The 15,455-nt window shown below is 45.3% G+C and overlaps 1 protein-coding gene across 1 annotated transcript in view; it reads left to right on the top strand.

Annotated features, from left to right (window-relative positions):
• The first annotated feature begins 5,862 nt into the window (after nt 1–5,862).
• Nucleotides 5,863–15,455, top strand: part of NCKAP5 (NCK associated protein 5) — a 129,385-nt gene continuing 119,792 nt past the window's right edge. The window contains exons 1-3 of the mRNA XM_026040861.1: nt 5,863–5,943; nt 6,467–6,477; nt 7,656–7,719. Coding sequence (XP_025896646.1) covers nt 5,863–5,943; nt 6,467–6,477; nt 7,656–7,719 — 156 coding nt within the window. The remainder of the gene's footprint in view (nt 5,944–6,466; nt 6,478–7,655; nt 7,720–15,455) is intronic.

The following is a 15,455-nucleotide window of genomic DNA, read 5'->3' on the forward strand; positions in this document are numbered from 1 at the left end:
TCCGTGTCTTTCGCAGGGTGCTGTTCTGTGTCTGGGTCTGTTTTTAAAACAAACCTCTCAATATCTCTCACTGCTATCCCAAGGCTTTAGAAATGGCTATTTTGTTTTTCTTTCTCCCACATTTTTTGTGTTCTGCTTCCCTTTCCCCCGTTTCCAGCTGGCATCCGAGCCCGAGGCAGAGCTCGGGGCAGCAGGTCTGGAAGGAGGGCAGCCGCGCGCTACCCTAAGGAGGGGAGCCTCGTAACTACCCCCATAATTTGCCCTTATGCCACGTAGACATTAATCCTGTAGTCACCGCTCTGTGCATCCTCAGCCAAGAGGCGCTTTCTTGTTTCCCCTCCTGCCTGCTTTTTAATTCCCCCCTTAGCCAAGGAACCACCTTGGTTGTGGTGGTTGGTGCTGCTTGTACTTCATATATATGGGAGTCTGTTTGTTGCCTTTCTCATAGCAGGCTACCCATGGCCCTTATGCAAAGGTTTAAAAAGCTTTTGCTAATTGCTTTTCTGTTATTACTGAGACTTGAAAACTGTCCTCAAAGCTTGAGAGAAAAACATCGATCAGCACCTAGACCCTCGACTGGGTCTAGTGCAACTTGCTGCCCCAGGTGCGCGCAGAGGTTGGAGGTGGGCAGTGTGGTGGAAGCAGCCTGGAAGGAGTTTCCTGGGTTTTGTTTGTAACCTTTTTTGAAGAAATTCCCCTTGTTGACTGAAATAGCCGTGAATCACCAGGAGGAGCAGTTCTGCACGCAGAAGCGCAGGGCTGAAGGCAGCAAACCGCAGTGAAGGGGTAGAAATAGTCGGTTTGGGAGAGACACTTCCCTTAACCGTGCGGTGCCGCGATAGGAGCCAAGAGCAGGAGGGGATGGCGCTGGGACGCGGCAGTCTCCGCATAGAGACAGTGCTGTGCGTGTCCGCTCTGTCTGGCRCAGCCCTTTCCTCTGGCAGAGCAAGGTCCTCCTCGTCTCTGTGCAGCTGGTTTTTATGATGCTCTTCCCCTCTGGCAAGGGCACGTGATGAAACAGCACGTGCTCCTGATGATAACCATCCCCAGGCTTTCCTGGGGACTCGGTGTCCTGTTCGAGAGGACAAGGTGCTCGTCTTTGAAATCTGGGTGCAGGTTTCGTGTCTGTTAAAGTCAACTGGAAATTGCTTGATGAGGTGCAGCTGGGGATCACTGACATGCAGTTTAGGTGATGGTTACAATTTCTATTTTTTTGTTAAAATTCCTGTTTTTTTTTTTCCTCCACTGTTAGTGTCCTCCCAAAGAAAAWGTGATTTGAGTAAGTTACTACTTGCTTTGCATGTCAGGATTGGGAGTATCGTATCTTGTAGAAGACAGGTGTAATGGCAGTGGTGCTAGCTGCATGTTTAACTTTTATGCACAAACAAATGCAAAATGAATTGGGAATAAATAGGAGCTTATGCCTTTCTGATGGCTCATGCTAGCTGTGACAGCAATAATACTTCTGCTATTGTAACTGCAGCCTTGGCAATTATTGTTAGATAATTAAATAAAACTTRGCATTTTGCTTAGCATTAAATTTTTAAATAATATTTCTTTGCAAGATGACTTTTCTTTTTCTTTTTATTGCCAAACCTAGTTAGAGTCTCATCCTTGTGAAATAGCAGTTACAGAATGAGCRGGAAGCTGGAGGTCCCAGGTCAGTGCATTTTAGTGGTGGATTTTTTCCTGGTTGTTTCAAGAAGACACGTGGTGGCTGCATGGCACTGTCTGACCTTCCTGCTCCAGAGCAGTGTGTGTAAGGCCACAAATGCTGCGTGTAGCTTGGCCACTCTGACTTGGTGCAATCGCCAAAAATAGACCGAGTGCTAAAAGCACTATTTGCTAAGCTGGATTTTTTTTCCCAGGCTTTTAGCATCTTTAAAAATGATGAAAATTATAAATATTTCAAACCATGAAGGGAAGAGCTAGACTGTATTTTGTGGTGCAGAACTGGCTGCCGCAAAGGATATCACTTCAGAATGAAAGTTCCTAAGGAAGGGTGAGGCATAAAGAAAACCCTCTTCTGCTCATGGAAAATAATGGAGAACAGAGAAACAAATGAATTACTAACTCGGAAAGGGTCATACCTGTTAGCATGTGTCCTCATTTATTCCCTGGGTTGCAAAGTAGTGATTTCCAGCATATAGAGGTAGTAAAACTCTTCCCGTTTGAATGCTAGGAGTGCAAGAGGGGCTGCTGCACGTGGGCATGCAGAGGTGCTGCTGCAGGAGGGGCGAGAAGGGCCGTGGTCGGGGTTGGGTGCAGCCATGGGGCTGGCAGGGGCTGCTCAGCACTAACAGTCACCGAAGCATTAGCTCAGGTTTCAGGTGATGTTACCAAGATACAGACCTTTTGACTTTTGATTACATCCTTTTTCTTCATTAAAATTATATATTTTTATTAGAAGTCTGATACTATTATTTATCACTGACAATAAATCCTGTCTCTTTCTGCAGAGAAAAAAATACATATAATTCAGCTCATAAAAAGGGAATCTTAAGCTTCATAAATCTATTAAAAAACTATGTTGGATCTCCAGGCAAAATCTGCATCTAAGAGGTTCTGAATCTGAGGTCCCAAGATACAAATGAAAATCCTAATTTAAAATGTGGGAATGAAATTCATTGCTAGAGTTTTATTTTGTCTTGTTGTAGGGATGTAAAGAAGTAAAACCAATGAAAATAGCATGTTCGGTTAGTCTTGCATTCATCCACCATCGCTTCTGCTGTGTTGTGGGACCTGGGAGTCTGTGTTACTGGACCAGCAGCTCCACCAGTGTTGTCCAAAGCTCAGTGACAGCTGGAGGTTTGTGACCTGCATCTGCTTGTCCTGCTTTCTCCCTGTGCGTTGTGTGAAGTTAAAATAGCTGGTAATTTGTAGGGGAGATCTTGAGCTGTGTTGGCCGTGATGAGTCCTTTCTTTGTAGATGAATGAGTCAAAGGATGTGAAGCTTGAAGGAGAAATGTTATTTTAAGGAGAGTTTGGGATGCTGCAGGGTTGCTTGGAACACCTGGGGGTTTCCTGCGCAAAATGGGCTTGCCCCAAGTCTTGGCTTTGCTCAGACAAGCTGCTGTACCRTCAACCAGCAGCAAGAGGCTGGAAACACCCTCCTTCCCCCGCTGGTTCGGCCTCTGCTCCGCGCCCTGGTTTGGCTCCGCTGTTATCTCCTCGCACAGTCCCTGGCTGGGGTTTTTAGTGTGAAGATGCCAGTTTAAGTGCATAAACTGCCCTTTCAAAGCACGCTTTTGTAAACCTCTTATCGCCTGGTGATGTTTCAAAAGTGAACACAAGAACTTCTCAATGAACGTGCTTTGTTTCCTTTTTTCAAATCCTCAGAGAAGATTTTGTTTTCTTGTAGGTTGGCTGTAGTCGCTAATTAACTTTGTTAATTAATCATGCTATAGGGATGAAACACGCTTGATTAAAAATAAATGAAACCATACAGCAACAAAGTAATGCTACTGATTTTTTTTCCCCATTTAAAAGCAAAGATTAAAAAAACAAGATTAACTTTGAAGCTGTATGTCAAATGTTCTTTGCATTTGAAACATCTGAAAGGCTAAAGCAGCTAAAAGCTTATTATTTTTACAGCTCAGGCATAGTGAAAGTGCTTATCCAATTGTAATACCRTGTTTAAAGTAAAATCTGGACTAAGAATAGTTGCTGAGGGTTGTGTCTTAATCATAACTGCCTGAGATGGGGGGGATGAGCAAGGTTTGTTGAGTCACGCTTACGCACGAGGGTCCTTGTTCTCTCTTGCCATCTACCTTAAAAGAAAGCTTCCAACATGGCAAATGGGTGTTAAATGCTCTTGGCTCCTAATGGGATTTTGACCACGTTTCTCCCTGCTTATATTGGCATATATCCCTACAGAGGTAGTGGGGAACGGCTCGCCGCGGGCGGCGGGCCAAATGCACTGCAAATGAAATTCGATGGAATTATCTGCAGGATTAATTTGGTCCAGAGGCACCCTGAGCCCCTGCCATGTGTCCTACTTAAATGAAGGTAACCATCTGCTCAGGTCTGGCCTTAAGTGCTCAGCTTCTCCATTTGCGGAACGGCGCCGGGAGAGGGAAAATGCACCGGGATCTCTCCAAAATGGGAGTGCAGGATTTGTTTGCCTCCAAGTTAACTTATTTTTAGAGCATTGTTGGAACAGATGGCTTTTCTGAAGCCCCTCCTAAAAGGTTTTTCTCATACATGATAATCCATTTTCTTTTTTGCTTTATASTATTGAAAAATAGTTCTGTTCCTACTACCAGGGAGGTTATAAATACTTGCAAGCTAGTACCAGCATGGCTATTTTTACCCTGCTTCGTAAGGAAAAAATGTTAAATTCTTTGGGGATCTCATCTAGTATTCTTGCTCAGAATGAGGAAGAGATTATTTTGCTAGGAAGAGACCTCTTCACTGATGGAGCTTGAATGGAATTTAGTTTCATAAAAGTTACAGAATTCCAGAAATGCTAACTAATTCCATGTTAGGGATAATTATAGAGAGAAAACGAGTCCGTTTTCCCTTCTATAGAAGGAATAAATACATATCTGTATATATGTGTGTGTGTGTATATGTATATTTGCAGATCGCTTGCAGGAAGTATAAGGAGGAGTGGCTCGGGTCGTTTTTTTTCCCTCCCTGGCATCTGCTCTCATCAAACATCTTTAGGCATTTGTTTTGCAATTAAAAAGTCATCCCCCCCCCCCTCAAAGGGTGCACTAGATTTTTCCACTAAAACGTATCAGGGCAGTGAAGCGGTGCGAGAACGCAACTGGCTGTTTGCAGCACACGAGCTAAATCCTTGAAATAGGATTAAACAATTTTGTAATTTGTCTGTAATAGTACCCGGGCAAGGGTGAGGGGGGCTGTATGTGCATTTAGAAACTGGGGTTTGGGGTATTTGAATCTAAGGGTGTTCGTGTTGTGCTAATGCCGTTTCCCAATGTTCAGTAGTATCTCAGATGCCCAAAACAGGATCTTGAGATGGTRTTGGAGTGACACAGACACACCTTCAAACTGGATTTTGCCTGTGCTCTATTTGGGTTTCACCAGTGTTCAGTGGTTTCACATTCACAAACCAGAATATTAATTGTACCTGGTATTCATCTAATAAAATGCAAAAATAAATGGAAATTGTTCCAGCTACATGGAGAAAGGGAGAATAATTTTTTAAAAGTGGGAGCAAGAGCCCCCTGCCCCCAGACTTTGCAGCTGCATCTCAATAAGGCAGAAATTCTCTGGTAACTTCTAGGAGGCCTCATTTTTGGGGGTGAATTCCTTAATATCTAGAGCTCTGTGGGGAAGGTAATTTCTGTTCCACTCTAAAACTGAACATTTTTTTTTATTTCACAGAATGCAGGTCATTTGACAGAAGCCCTCTCTTGGTATGCTTGATTTTGGGCTTTTGGTACCCTGATACCTTAAGTAAAACTTATGTCTGCTGTCAAGTGTTTTCATTTCAGTGAAACTGAATCTCTGAATTAAAAGTAATCCTGTGGAAACTGTCCCAGGTGGCTTTGCCCTAAACCTTTGTTTTGTTCCCTGACTCCCGTGGGTTTTGCCCTTGGCTCCGCATTTGTTTGAGGGAAGCAGAGTGTGGGAGTTGGGCTAAGGAGTTGAGCTGTCTGAGGCCCCACTCTCCTGCTAGTGTGAGTTTCACATTCCTGTTCCTCTTCTTTCTTCCTGGTGCTGCTAAAATGCCCCTTCCAGGTTCGTTTTGGGCARGAGTGTTCAACTGTGTGCGTGGTTTCCCAACATCATCCTGCAAAGCAGAAATGGCTTTTATTCTCACTGGCCACACAGTGTAGTATTTTTTGCCTGTGCACCAAAGGATGTGACTGATTAGAAGACAAGGACGTGACGATGACCCTTGTGGAGCAGCAGGTCTTCCAATGTCCTGTTCTCGGCATCTCCAAAAACCAGATGCTCCGGCTGCCTTCTAGGGTATGGAAGCAGGTGGTTGCCAGGAAAACTCTCCCAAAACATGGAGTTTTCTGCTTAAACGGAGAGAGGAGGGGAGAGAGGTCTGCTTTAATGACCCGAAGTATGTGTTGAGTTACGGCCAAATGACACAAGCGCTRTCGTTTCCCTGGTAATTAGGACGGTACTAATAGATAGGTCTTCCCTGGCACAAGTGGTGCCTGACAGTTGGGGTCATGGAATTAGATTAAAGGCTGCGTTTATTGCRCGAGCAGAAATAAAATATAGGCTGTAGTGGGTTTTGTTGAGTGAAAGAGAGCTGTTTGATGACAGGAATGGTTATAGAAGAGGTGCTGGGTGTCCCAGGGGACTTCAGCAAGGCTCAGCAGGATTGGAATTCTTTGGTGGCTTGGCCAGTCCTGTTCTTTACAGCAGCAGAAGAACTAAAGAAGTTTGAAAATATCCCCTGCGCCTTTTCAAGACTTTAGGATTCATTGCAGTGCCCAAACATAAGATGTGGGTCTCTTGGTTTTATTTTACCCCCCAGTTTTTGGGAAGGTTGGTTACAAAGGGACTCTAGAGGTCCCTTCCAACCTTTCCCGTTCTGTGATCCTGTGAAGGGACCGGTGCTGCTCCCGTGGCCAGGGCCCTTAGSAGGCAGGGGGAGGATGTTTCGAGCGCTGCTCTGCCTGTGTGGGAGTCGCTTGGTGGCTCTTGGGCTGAGCAGAGTGGGAGAAAGGAGCAGCAGTTACTGCCTGCCCAGTGGCCTGTCTTGCAAGGCTCGGTCTGGTGGACGTACTGCCCTGAAATCAAAATCTCTGCTGCAGTTGCTGTGGTACAATATCCCAGGTAAGGGCTGGAAGACACTCAGGTAGTTCAAGTCRTCCTTACAGATTATTTGTTCATCTGCAAAGTTTGTATTTTATTGTGAACTGGTGAATTTTTCTGACCCTTCTGCAGATTGCTTTTCTTTTAAAAATAAGTGGTATTCTTTCAGGAAAAAAAATGCGGGAAAAAAAATCTTTGTTTCTTTTCGAATCCACTTTAACTGATGCTAGTTGCTCCAGGTACCCTGTGCTCCCTCCTTTCCTGTCCCGCTCAGCTGCCGGGGCAGATTCCCTTCCCGCTCTGCCTCGCGGCACCGGCGGCTCCCGGGGCCTAGGCTGGGCCGGGCGCTTCCTGCTTTGCCCTCCCCGCCGGGGCATGTGCTCCTCACACATTAACCACCACTTTGCTTCTCTACATCCACTACACCGATATTTTTCACAGCTTTCCAGGAGAGAGTGTGTCATGGCCACCAGGTCCTTAAGTAAAATAGTTGCTCTGTGGTATGAAGGGGTACAAAAAAAACAGGTGGATTTGGAGAGGGAAAAGAAAAGGTCTAATAGTTCAATAACTGCAAAATCGCAAATAGATTAGTTTCTTTAAAGCACGTTTTTATGGATCTGTGGATACCTATGCCTATGGGAGCCTCTCAGCCGACTGGTGTTGGTGCTGTGCGGAGGGAGGTGGGTGCCTGGGGCCACAGGGGAGTAGCTGGCGCGGGGTCATGTCCCCCATGGCCAGAACCCGGAGACGTTTTGGGTCGGAGCGCTGAGGGTGAGAGGCCCTGGCTTTATCCCGCCCAGCCACCCCCAGACGAAAGGGTAAAAGGGCTGTGAGACAGGGCCAAGAGCGAGGTGCCCACACGGCGCGGGCCTCGGCGAGCGGCTCCTCACGCGCTTTTCTCTCCGCAGGGAGAAGCTGTCGGTGGCGCGGCTGCAGCGGGAGGTGGCGCAGAGCGAGCGGCACGGAGCCATGGTAAGAAGCGCCCGTGGCCGCCTGGAACGCGGGGCCCCAGGGAAACATCCCTTCCCAGGAGGAGCTGTCCTGGGGAGCAGCACGTTGCCTTTCCCTGCCCCGGGGAGCAGCGCGGGCCCCCAGCAAGACCCATGGGTCCCGAAAGGCAATTCCGCCTGAAAATACCGTGGATTTCAGTGCCTGATAGATCTTTCAACCATGGAAAAGTGGAAGCGGAGACTTAAGAGAACAAGTCAACCCGATAATACTGAAAATCATGTAGTGCTCTTTATATCTTCCTTTTTCATGTAGCAATTCCTGAGATTAGGCCGGGGAGCAAAAATTGAAAGGCCAGTTTTTGCCAGGCACAACTGCGCGTTTGCAGAGCACCTTATCTCTCCGCAACGTGTCCTTCGGGACGTGGCACGCACTTCGGGAGCCCTCCTGTCTGGGGAGGTTGGTTGGGCCCTACMTTCATATAACTGCCTTGGGATCCCACGGCATCAAGCAGGCGAGTTTGGAAAGCCCAAAATCCAGTCCCTTGGTGTTGGGAATGGCCACTCTGGCGGGGATGGCAGATTTGCCCCCTTGTGCACGGGACAACCCGCTCCCCTGCCCTCCTCTCTGCTTTGGCCATGAGAAGGTTTCGCTGCGAGGTGGGAGACATGGGGGTGTTGGGCACGCAGTAGCGCTGTGCGTGCCGGGGCTCTGCAGGGACCACGCAGCAAACTTCGTCCTGTCAACACACAATCCTGCAACAGAGGTAGAACTCTTGCCCACAAAATTCCCCGGAGGGAATTTTACCTCAGCAAGAAGACAACAAAGACCTGGCATTGGTTTTGCAATTGTATTTTTCATGGAGAATATGTGTTTTAAAGCTCTACATCGGGAGCTGCTGGTTAATTCTCGCTATAATTTTCAACTTGCTTTCGCCTTTTTAAGCTAAGCCCATTGAAGTTAGAGGCAGGAAAGACTTGTTGCACTCTTGGTCAACCACCATTGCAGGAATTGCTGCAATGAGGCTTGTTTGTACATTAAAACAATAATGAAAAAAAGGTATTAAGCATGTGTTGTTGATACTACTTAGGCTGTGACATCTTTGTTCAGAAATGGGTTTGCATTTTCTCTAGAAATAACATATGTTGAGTAAAATGCGTTTTTATGAGACCGCTTTTTAAAGCCTTATGTGCACTATATGGCAAGGGTGCGACTGCTCCCCACCAGCCTTCTAGGAAATGTGTTGTTTCTTTTTTGTTAATATGTGCCAGTGCTACATTTTACATGGCTGATGTATTATTGAAAGTAGATAGGTACTGGAAAGTACTATAAAAAAAAAGAGATGAAGACTTTTTTTTTTTTTTTTTGAATAATACCTATTTACCCCTCCAAATATATGAATGAGCTCTAATGGTTATTCCATGTGACTCTTGCAAATGGGATACCTCATACCTAGCATTGAGTGATGGTAGGGAATAAATGGTTCACCTTGGGAGAACTGGATGAATTTAGACAGTGAATTGCTGGTGAATTGCTGAGGTTGCCTTATTTTATGAACTAATATTAGTAAATGTTGATGGCTTTTCATTACCAAAATGTACAACTGTTTTGCCAGTCAGCCTACTACAAGTATGAACAGCATTCAGCCTGCACTGTGGTGAGTTTCCTTTTGTAGCTCTGAGACCTTTAATGCACGGGTTCATCTTTCCTAGTCGTGCTGCTTCTCACTCAGAGGGGATATTTTACCTATTTGTAGAAGTAAAGCAAATGATCTCTTTGCATGCATATGGTTCTGATTGAACCGCACAAAGACTGAAGACTGAAAGTGTCTGTGTTGACAGAGATTGTATTATTAAAATCAACAGCTTTCAAACTAAGTGAAGAGTTTATTTCAGAACAGCGTAAAAATTGGAAGCACCTTTTCTCATCAAACTCCTATTTTTTTTTTCACTCATTTAATCAAAAAAAAATCCATAAACTTTAAGTCAGACTTTCAATCTTTCAGAAACAGATTGGGACCTGAAGAAGTGCTTGTTTTCTGTGTAGTTGCATTAGGGGTGAAGGGTGTCTGATCAGGAAAAATGAGAAAAATGCTCCCATGCTTCCTATACAGCAGGGCTCTCAAGATAAAGTAAGTGAAACCTAGATTAGAAACCTACCACAAGCCAAAAGTCTACACAATTACATCATGTTTTATTAACATGGATACAATTAATAATTTCCAAGCAAAAAGGTTGCAATTCTTATTTATTCAGTACCTCTATATGTGCGTGTCCACAGTCCTTTCATCAGTTTGTACTTCTGTATCCAGGTACTTGAATTCTACTCCATTTTCCATTAGTTCACTGGCCTGTAACCTACACAAAAGAAATTATCCCACTCAGGCAGTTCAATTGCGAAGGTTAAAGTGCTGTGGTGCTGCCTTTTATGCCTACATGGGTTTCACTTAGGGTAGGCCCTAGGCTCTGATTTACCGTGTGTCCTGCTGTGGATTTAAGTGATGCAAAGTGATTATCCCGGGCTCTTCCCTGTATCCATCTATTTCACACCTGCACCCCTTTGTTAAGAACACACCATGTTAACTGAGTGTGAGGTCCCCGCTGAATAGGTTTCCACCCTCTGGTAATCCTTTTGCATTAGATTGATTTATGAATGTATCAGATTCTTTGTTAGCATGTAAACCACTAATTAATTTAAAGCTCTCTGTGGAAAAATTAAAGCCCTGGTTAAGGTTTTCAACAGGCTCAGATGGTGCTAATAATGGAAAAACAAGTTATATTAATGGGTTTTGATGYGATCAGCACAATTCTTGCTTTACAAACAGTTTTTGGTATAAAATAGTAGAGGCTGCAAGTTTCTAAGTAAAGAGTGGGGAAGGTAAAAGGGAAAGGCAGAAAAAAAATCACACGATCAGAAAGTTGGGCCATTTTTGCTAGAGATGGAGTCAGCTTTGCTTGTTTCAGCCCTCTTGAGTTACTGGATTTAGATGCAGGTAAGAGCCTCGTGCGAAGCCGCTGGGATTGAAATGCAAACCAGCCCTTTGCCCAGACTGAAAGTGAACCTCTAACGCAATCAGCTTTGAAAAGATCTGTCTTAGGCTCCCTCTTCTCATCATCACTTGCTCCTGAACTGGGCCATTCGCGTGGAGATCGACATGTGAAAGTGCAGAAATGGTCTTGATGGAAGCCTTATTAAAATCAGTAGGAAGCCTGACTGTATTCTCTGTTTCTGCAAACTCCAGGGAGTTCTCAATGTGATTTTAGATGTTTTCTCTTTCACTCAACTCTCGGCCCTSAATTTAGGCGCTAGTTTGTGGTGAGGAGAGAGAGGAGGCAGAAGATGTTTGCGTGAAGAGCTCGGGTGTAATGGAGCTGACAGTAGAAAGCCAAATCCCCCTCTTTCTTTGCAGGAGGCGGCAAATGCCGCAGGAAAGCGGCGTTATTTCCACCCCTTCCCGCTCTCCCGCCGCATCTCCCTCTCGGAGGCCACAGCGCCGCGTGGCTCCCCTCAGGCCGCGGCCCCTCATCATGGCTCCACTCAGGCCGGGTGGCCGGGGTTGGAGGCGACGCTCCCTGTTGAGCAGCGGGGCAGCGGGTCCCTTCTTGTGCACGGCCTTGGGGGGCTGGCCCCCCATATCCGCAGTGCCCCCTGTTCCAAGGGGAGCCTGGTGGCTCTGGGCCGGGCCTGGCCACAGCCACGCGCTCGTGCCCTCCATGGTGGGTCGCTGCGCTCGCCCGGGGCGCCGGGCAAGGCCGGCGGTGTGGAAGCCTCGGGGTTGCTCACAAATACGTGGTATTTAGCAATAAATGAAGTGTTAAGGAGGAGATGCGCTGGGCTAAATGATCTCTCCCAGTGTACRTGTCCTTGCCTCCGTGGAATCATCTGTCTGTGCTTTAATTAGAAAGTTGCGGACAGAGAGCCAAAGTCGCTGTTTTAAAATGTCTCTTGGAATATTAAACATCCTAACGGGCAAGAAGCAGTGTGACCCCGATCCTTCTCCTCTCTGAGGCTCTGTATTTACACAGCTTTCCCACAGGAGCTTTATCATATGGCCCCCACAGAAAGGCAGTGGCGTTAGTGGTAGTTACCATCAATAACGATTATTGAAATCCTTTATGAGTCTAGTTTAATGCTCCTGGACCTCATTAATTGTTCGTACCTCATTAGGCCAAATGTCCTCGTTCACAACTGCACAGCTTTATCTTCTGTGGGTTTAAAATTTGTAATGTGGGAAAAGGCTTGAGATTTTGGTTTGTCTTGTGTCTTTAATGTTTCCTTCTTTTATTTACTTTACATTTGCATTTATGTAGCTATTTTCTTGGCTTTTTGTTCTAAGGACCGGGAATCTAAGGTTTAGTCATGATTTAAAGCAAAATACTCGAGACCTTTAAACAGTCATTTTACAATGAAAATCATGAGCATGTTTGCTCACTTTTTTGAAAGTGAAATGCTGAGAGCCTGATAATGTCTGCTTGGAGTTATTCTGCTTTTCAAAWGGAGTATTAGCCTGAGAATCTGGCCTATTCACTGGATTCCGCAATCAGATATAATGCAAATGCTTACTAAAATCAATTTACTTCTATTCCATTGTCGTTCAAGGTGTGGTAGAAATTTCGTGAGTGTGTAGAGGAATAAAATAAAAATCTTCTTGACAGTTCCTCCCGCCTTAGTGGACTTTCTGAAGTGACTGGCTTTCCACCAGGAGAGGGAGCTACATTCATTTAGAATAACACCCATGGCTCAAGCTCAGTTAAAAAAAGCAACATTTTGCGGGGTATTTAAAGTGCAGAAACGGTGACAGAATTCCAACATCGAGAACAAATCGGAGCCCTCTCTGCCTCACTGGAATTGAAATTTTTAATCCTGTGAAGTTGGAAGATGTTAGCCACCATRTATTTTAGAGAATCCTAAACTTCGAGGGGCTCTTGGTACTTGCCATTGTAAAGGCAATATATTCCGTCCTCACTTTGGTATTTTCTTGCTCCATTTGCCTAGAAATTTACTATAGATCTCACCACTGTAGGGAAGACAGTCACAGTTGCTCCCTGCTCCTCTGGATTTAGTATCCCTGCTGCTGGAGTTCACCTGCGTGGTCTGTCTCTTCAACRAGGTTCTGCAAGTATTGAGTCAACCTGAAGAATCAAATAGAATTATATAAGTTTCTCTGCACAATGAAAAAAAAATATTGTAAACACATTTATATAAGGCCTGAAAGCAAAACGGAGGCCACTGTAGAAAGTATGCCCTRTACTCACATTTGCCCGCAAGTAGAAATTGCCATTTATCCATTAGATGACAAAGGCAGGAGATGTTCAAGACAGTAGAGTGGAGGTGCAGGCACTCTCCTAATATCCAGTGGGTATATTTAATACCAGAGCAGCCATGGACTTCAATGCGAAGCAAATCCCACTTTATGACTGGAAGCAGCTGTGTCCCGCCCAGGGCAATACCTCCGTGCCTGAGAGGGGTGATGCACACATGCACTAGTAACACTGAATTGTAGGCATTTTAATATCAAAAGGTTAAGCTCTGCAATCCAGAACACCTCCAGGCAACGGGATGAGCCGGCTGCAGGAAGCTGAACCCTCATGGATTAATATTTTTGCGAGGATGACCTGAATAGAGCTGCGGTCGGAGGGTTGCGGAGATGGAGCCCTCGCAGGCAGGTCTGGTCTGGTGCAAGGAGCAGCGTCAGCAGGAAGGGACACGGTCACAGTGCTGGAGAGTCTAATGAAAGACATGGGTAGAGAAACTGCACTAACAATTTCAGTGTTGTGTGAACTAGGAGGGTAAATCTAGGGATTAATAGTGGTGAAATTACTGTGAGATACTCGGTGTAGCAATTTTTGAAGTATTTAGAGAAATTAGCATTACTAAGTTAAAAGAAATCACCAGTGGGTTGTTTTTTTTCGTTTTGTTGGTTACTTGCTTATTTTTTTTTCTTTTTTCTTTTTTTTTTTTTGTTTTGGTGTCCACTAGTTAAACTGTTGCTGTGGGATTTATAATACTCAGCAGCAACGTAGCTTCTGCCTGAAATGTGTACTTACTACTTTAGTTCTGCGGACGTGGAAAGTTCAGTTTAGTTTATCTTGTCAAGCTTTTGTTCGTGTTTGTTCTAAGAGGAAAACAAACCTCTTTGGTGGTATTTTCAGTTTTCCTTCTCACATCACGTAGGTCCTCTTGCAAGACCAAATTAAAACCGTTGCCYTGCGGGTTCAGGTCTGTCAGTTCCAATCCGGTTGCAGTATCTGTCTGCCCGAATCAAACTTGCCGGCGTTGTTGCCATGTTTGTCTCAAGGTACCTAGTGATATTTATTTAAACAAATGTGGTGCTGCTGGTGCTTATGCTGGCAGGTCTGTGCTGACCGCTGTGTAACATCAAGCTCCAGCACTGCAACGTTTTTGAGTAAAACTCTTCCCTGCACCAGCCCTCTGTGCAGGCTCTTGCACCAAGACAGCGTGGCAAGGTATGGTAATCAAGGCCAGTTCCTCCTGAGCAGGATATAAATATATAAATATATAAATATATAAATATATAAATATATAAATATATAAATATATAAATATATAAATATATAAATATATAAATATATAAATAGGGAAGTTAGTCTACCAGAGGCTAATAAAAGAGAGGGAACAGAAACTGGGTAAAAACTCCTGGCTTATTTCAGACCACTGAACACTTTGCAGGGAGATGTGATAACTCATGGCAGCTCAACTGAGCCAGCTCTGAGCTTGCGAATATCCTCTGTGCCATTAACCTGGATGTGCTTTGGTTCCTGCCCGCCTCGGCACRGCACAGTCACCTTCCTCTACAGCGTCAAGATTTGAAAGAAACATTAAAATATAACATGGAAATTTTGCCCTCTTCCTCTTTTATAACCTTACAGAGCTGGAGTTAGTGACCGTGAGTCTTTCTTTCCCTCCCTCCTTCTGTCTCATAACCTTTAATTCGATTTTTGCTTTGTCAGCAGYTTGCCTTTACCAGCCAGAATACTTTCTGTTTATTCTGGCTCCACGCGCAGAGCGCTGCGATAAGGCAGCGCTTGGGATTCTCCGGGATCTTTCATAATGAAGATCTCCTGGCACAGCTTCCAAGTCCGGAATTGGTGGCCAGGCTTCCATGTCGTGCGAGGGGAGCCTGTCTAGACGGTGGGAATGACTGTGCTGTTTGGGCTGCGTTATTTCCATACCGCTTGGCGTGGGGCGCTCTGCAGTTATCCGGAAACTAATGAGAGCGGAAGCACCGGGCGCCACAGAGGAGCCYCACCTGCCTGTGAAACCTCCTTGCTCCTCTAATGGAATACTCGACTGTGTGACTTTAAATAGGAAGGTGGTTAAAACCTCTATTCATTATCCTTGTTAGGGACCATATCCTTCCGATTTGGTGTCCTACAAGCCCCGCACTTGCCAAATAACCTAAACTTGCTTATTTGGGGAAATGAGGAGGGTTTGGGGTTACTCTCCAGACCACGTGTGCCTGCCCGCCCATAGAGCCTAAGCGCAGGAGTGTACCTTGTGTAAAAACACTGCAAAAAAGAGGCTCCCGAGGGCTGTGGCCTTGGGGGAAACCTGGTGTACGAGGGATGTTGGTGCTGCTGAGCCCCAGCAAAACAGTTTCTGTCTCCTGAGCTGCTTTCTCTTAAGAAACGGAGCAGTTGCAGTCAAGTGGTGCTTCGTTTTTGTTGTTTGATGCCTTGTTCTGGATACTGTCTTTGCCACATAATTTCTGTCTAATCTTGAAGCCTATTTGAATTTCT

This window comes from Nothoprocta perdicaria, unplaced genomic scaffold (genome assembly GCF_003342845.1).
Source record: "Nothoprocta perdicaria isolate Ctin4 unplaced genomic scaffold, notPer1 scaffold_27, whole genome shotgun sequence".
Taxonomy (NCBI): Eukaryota; Metazoa; Chordata; class Aves; order Tinamiformes; family Tinamidae; genus Nothoprocta; species Nothoprocta perdicaria.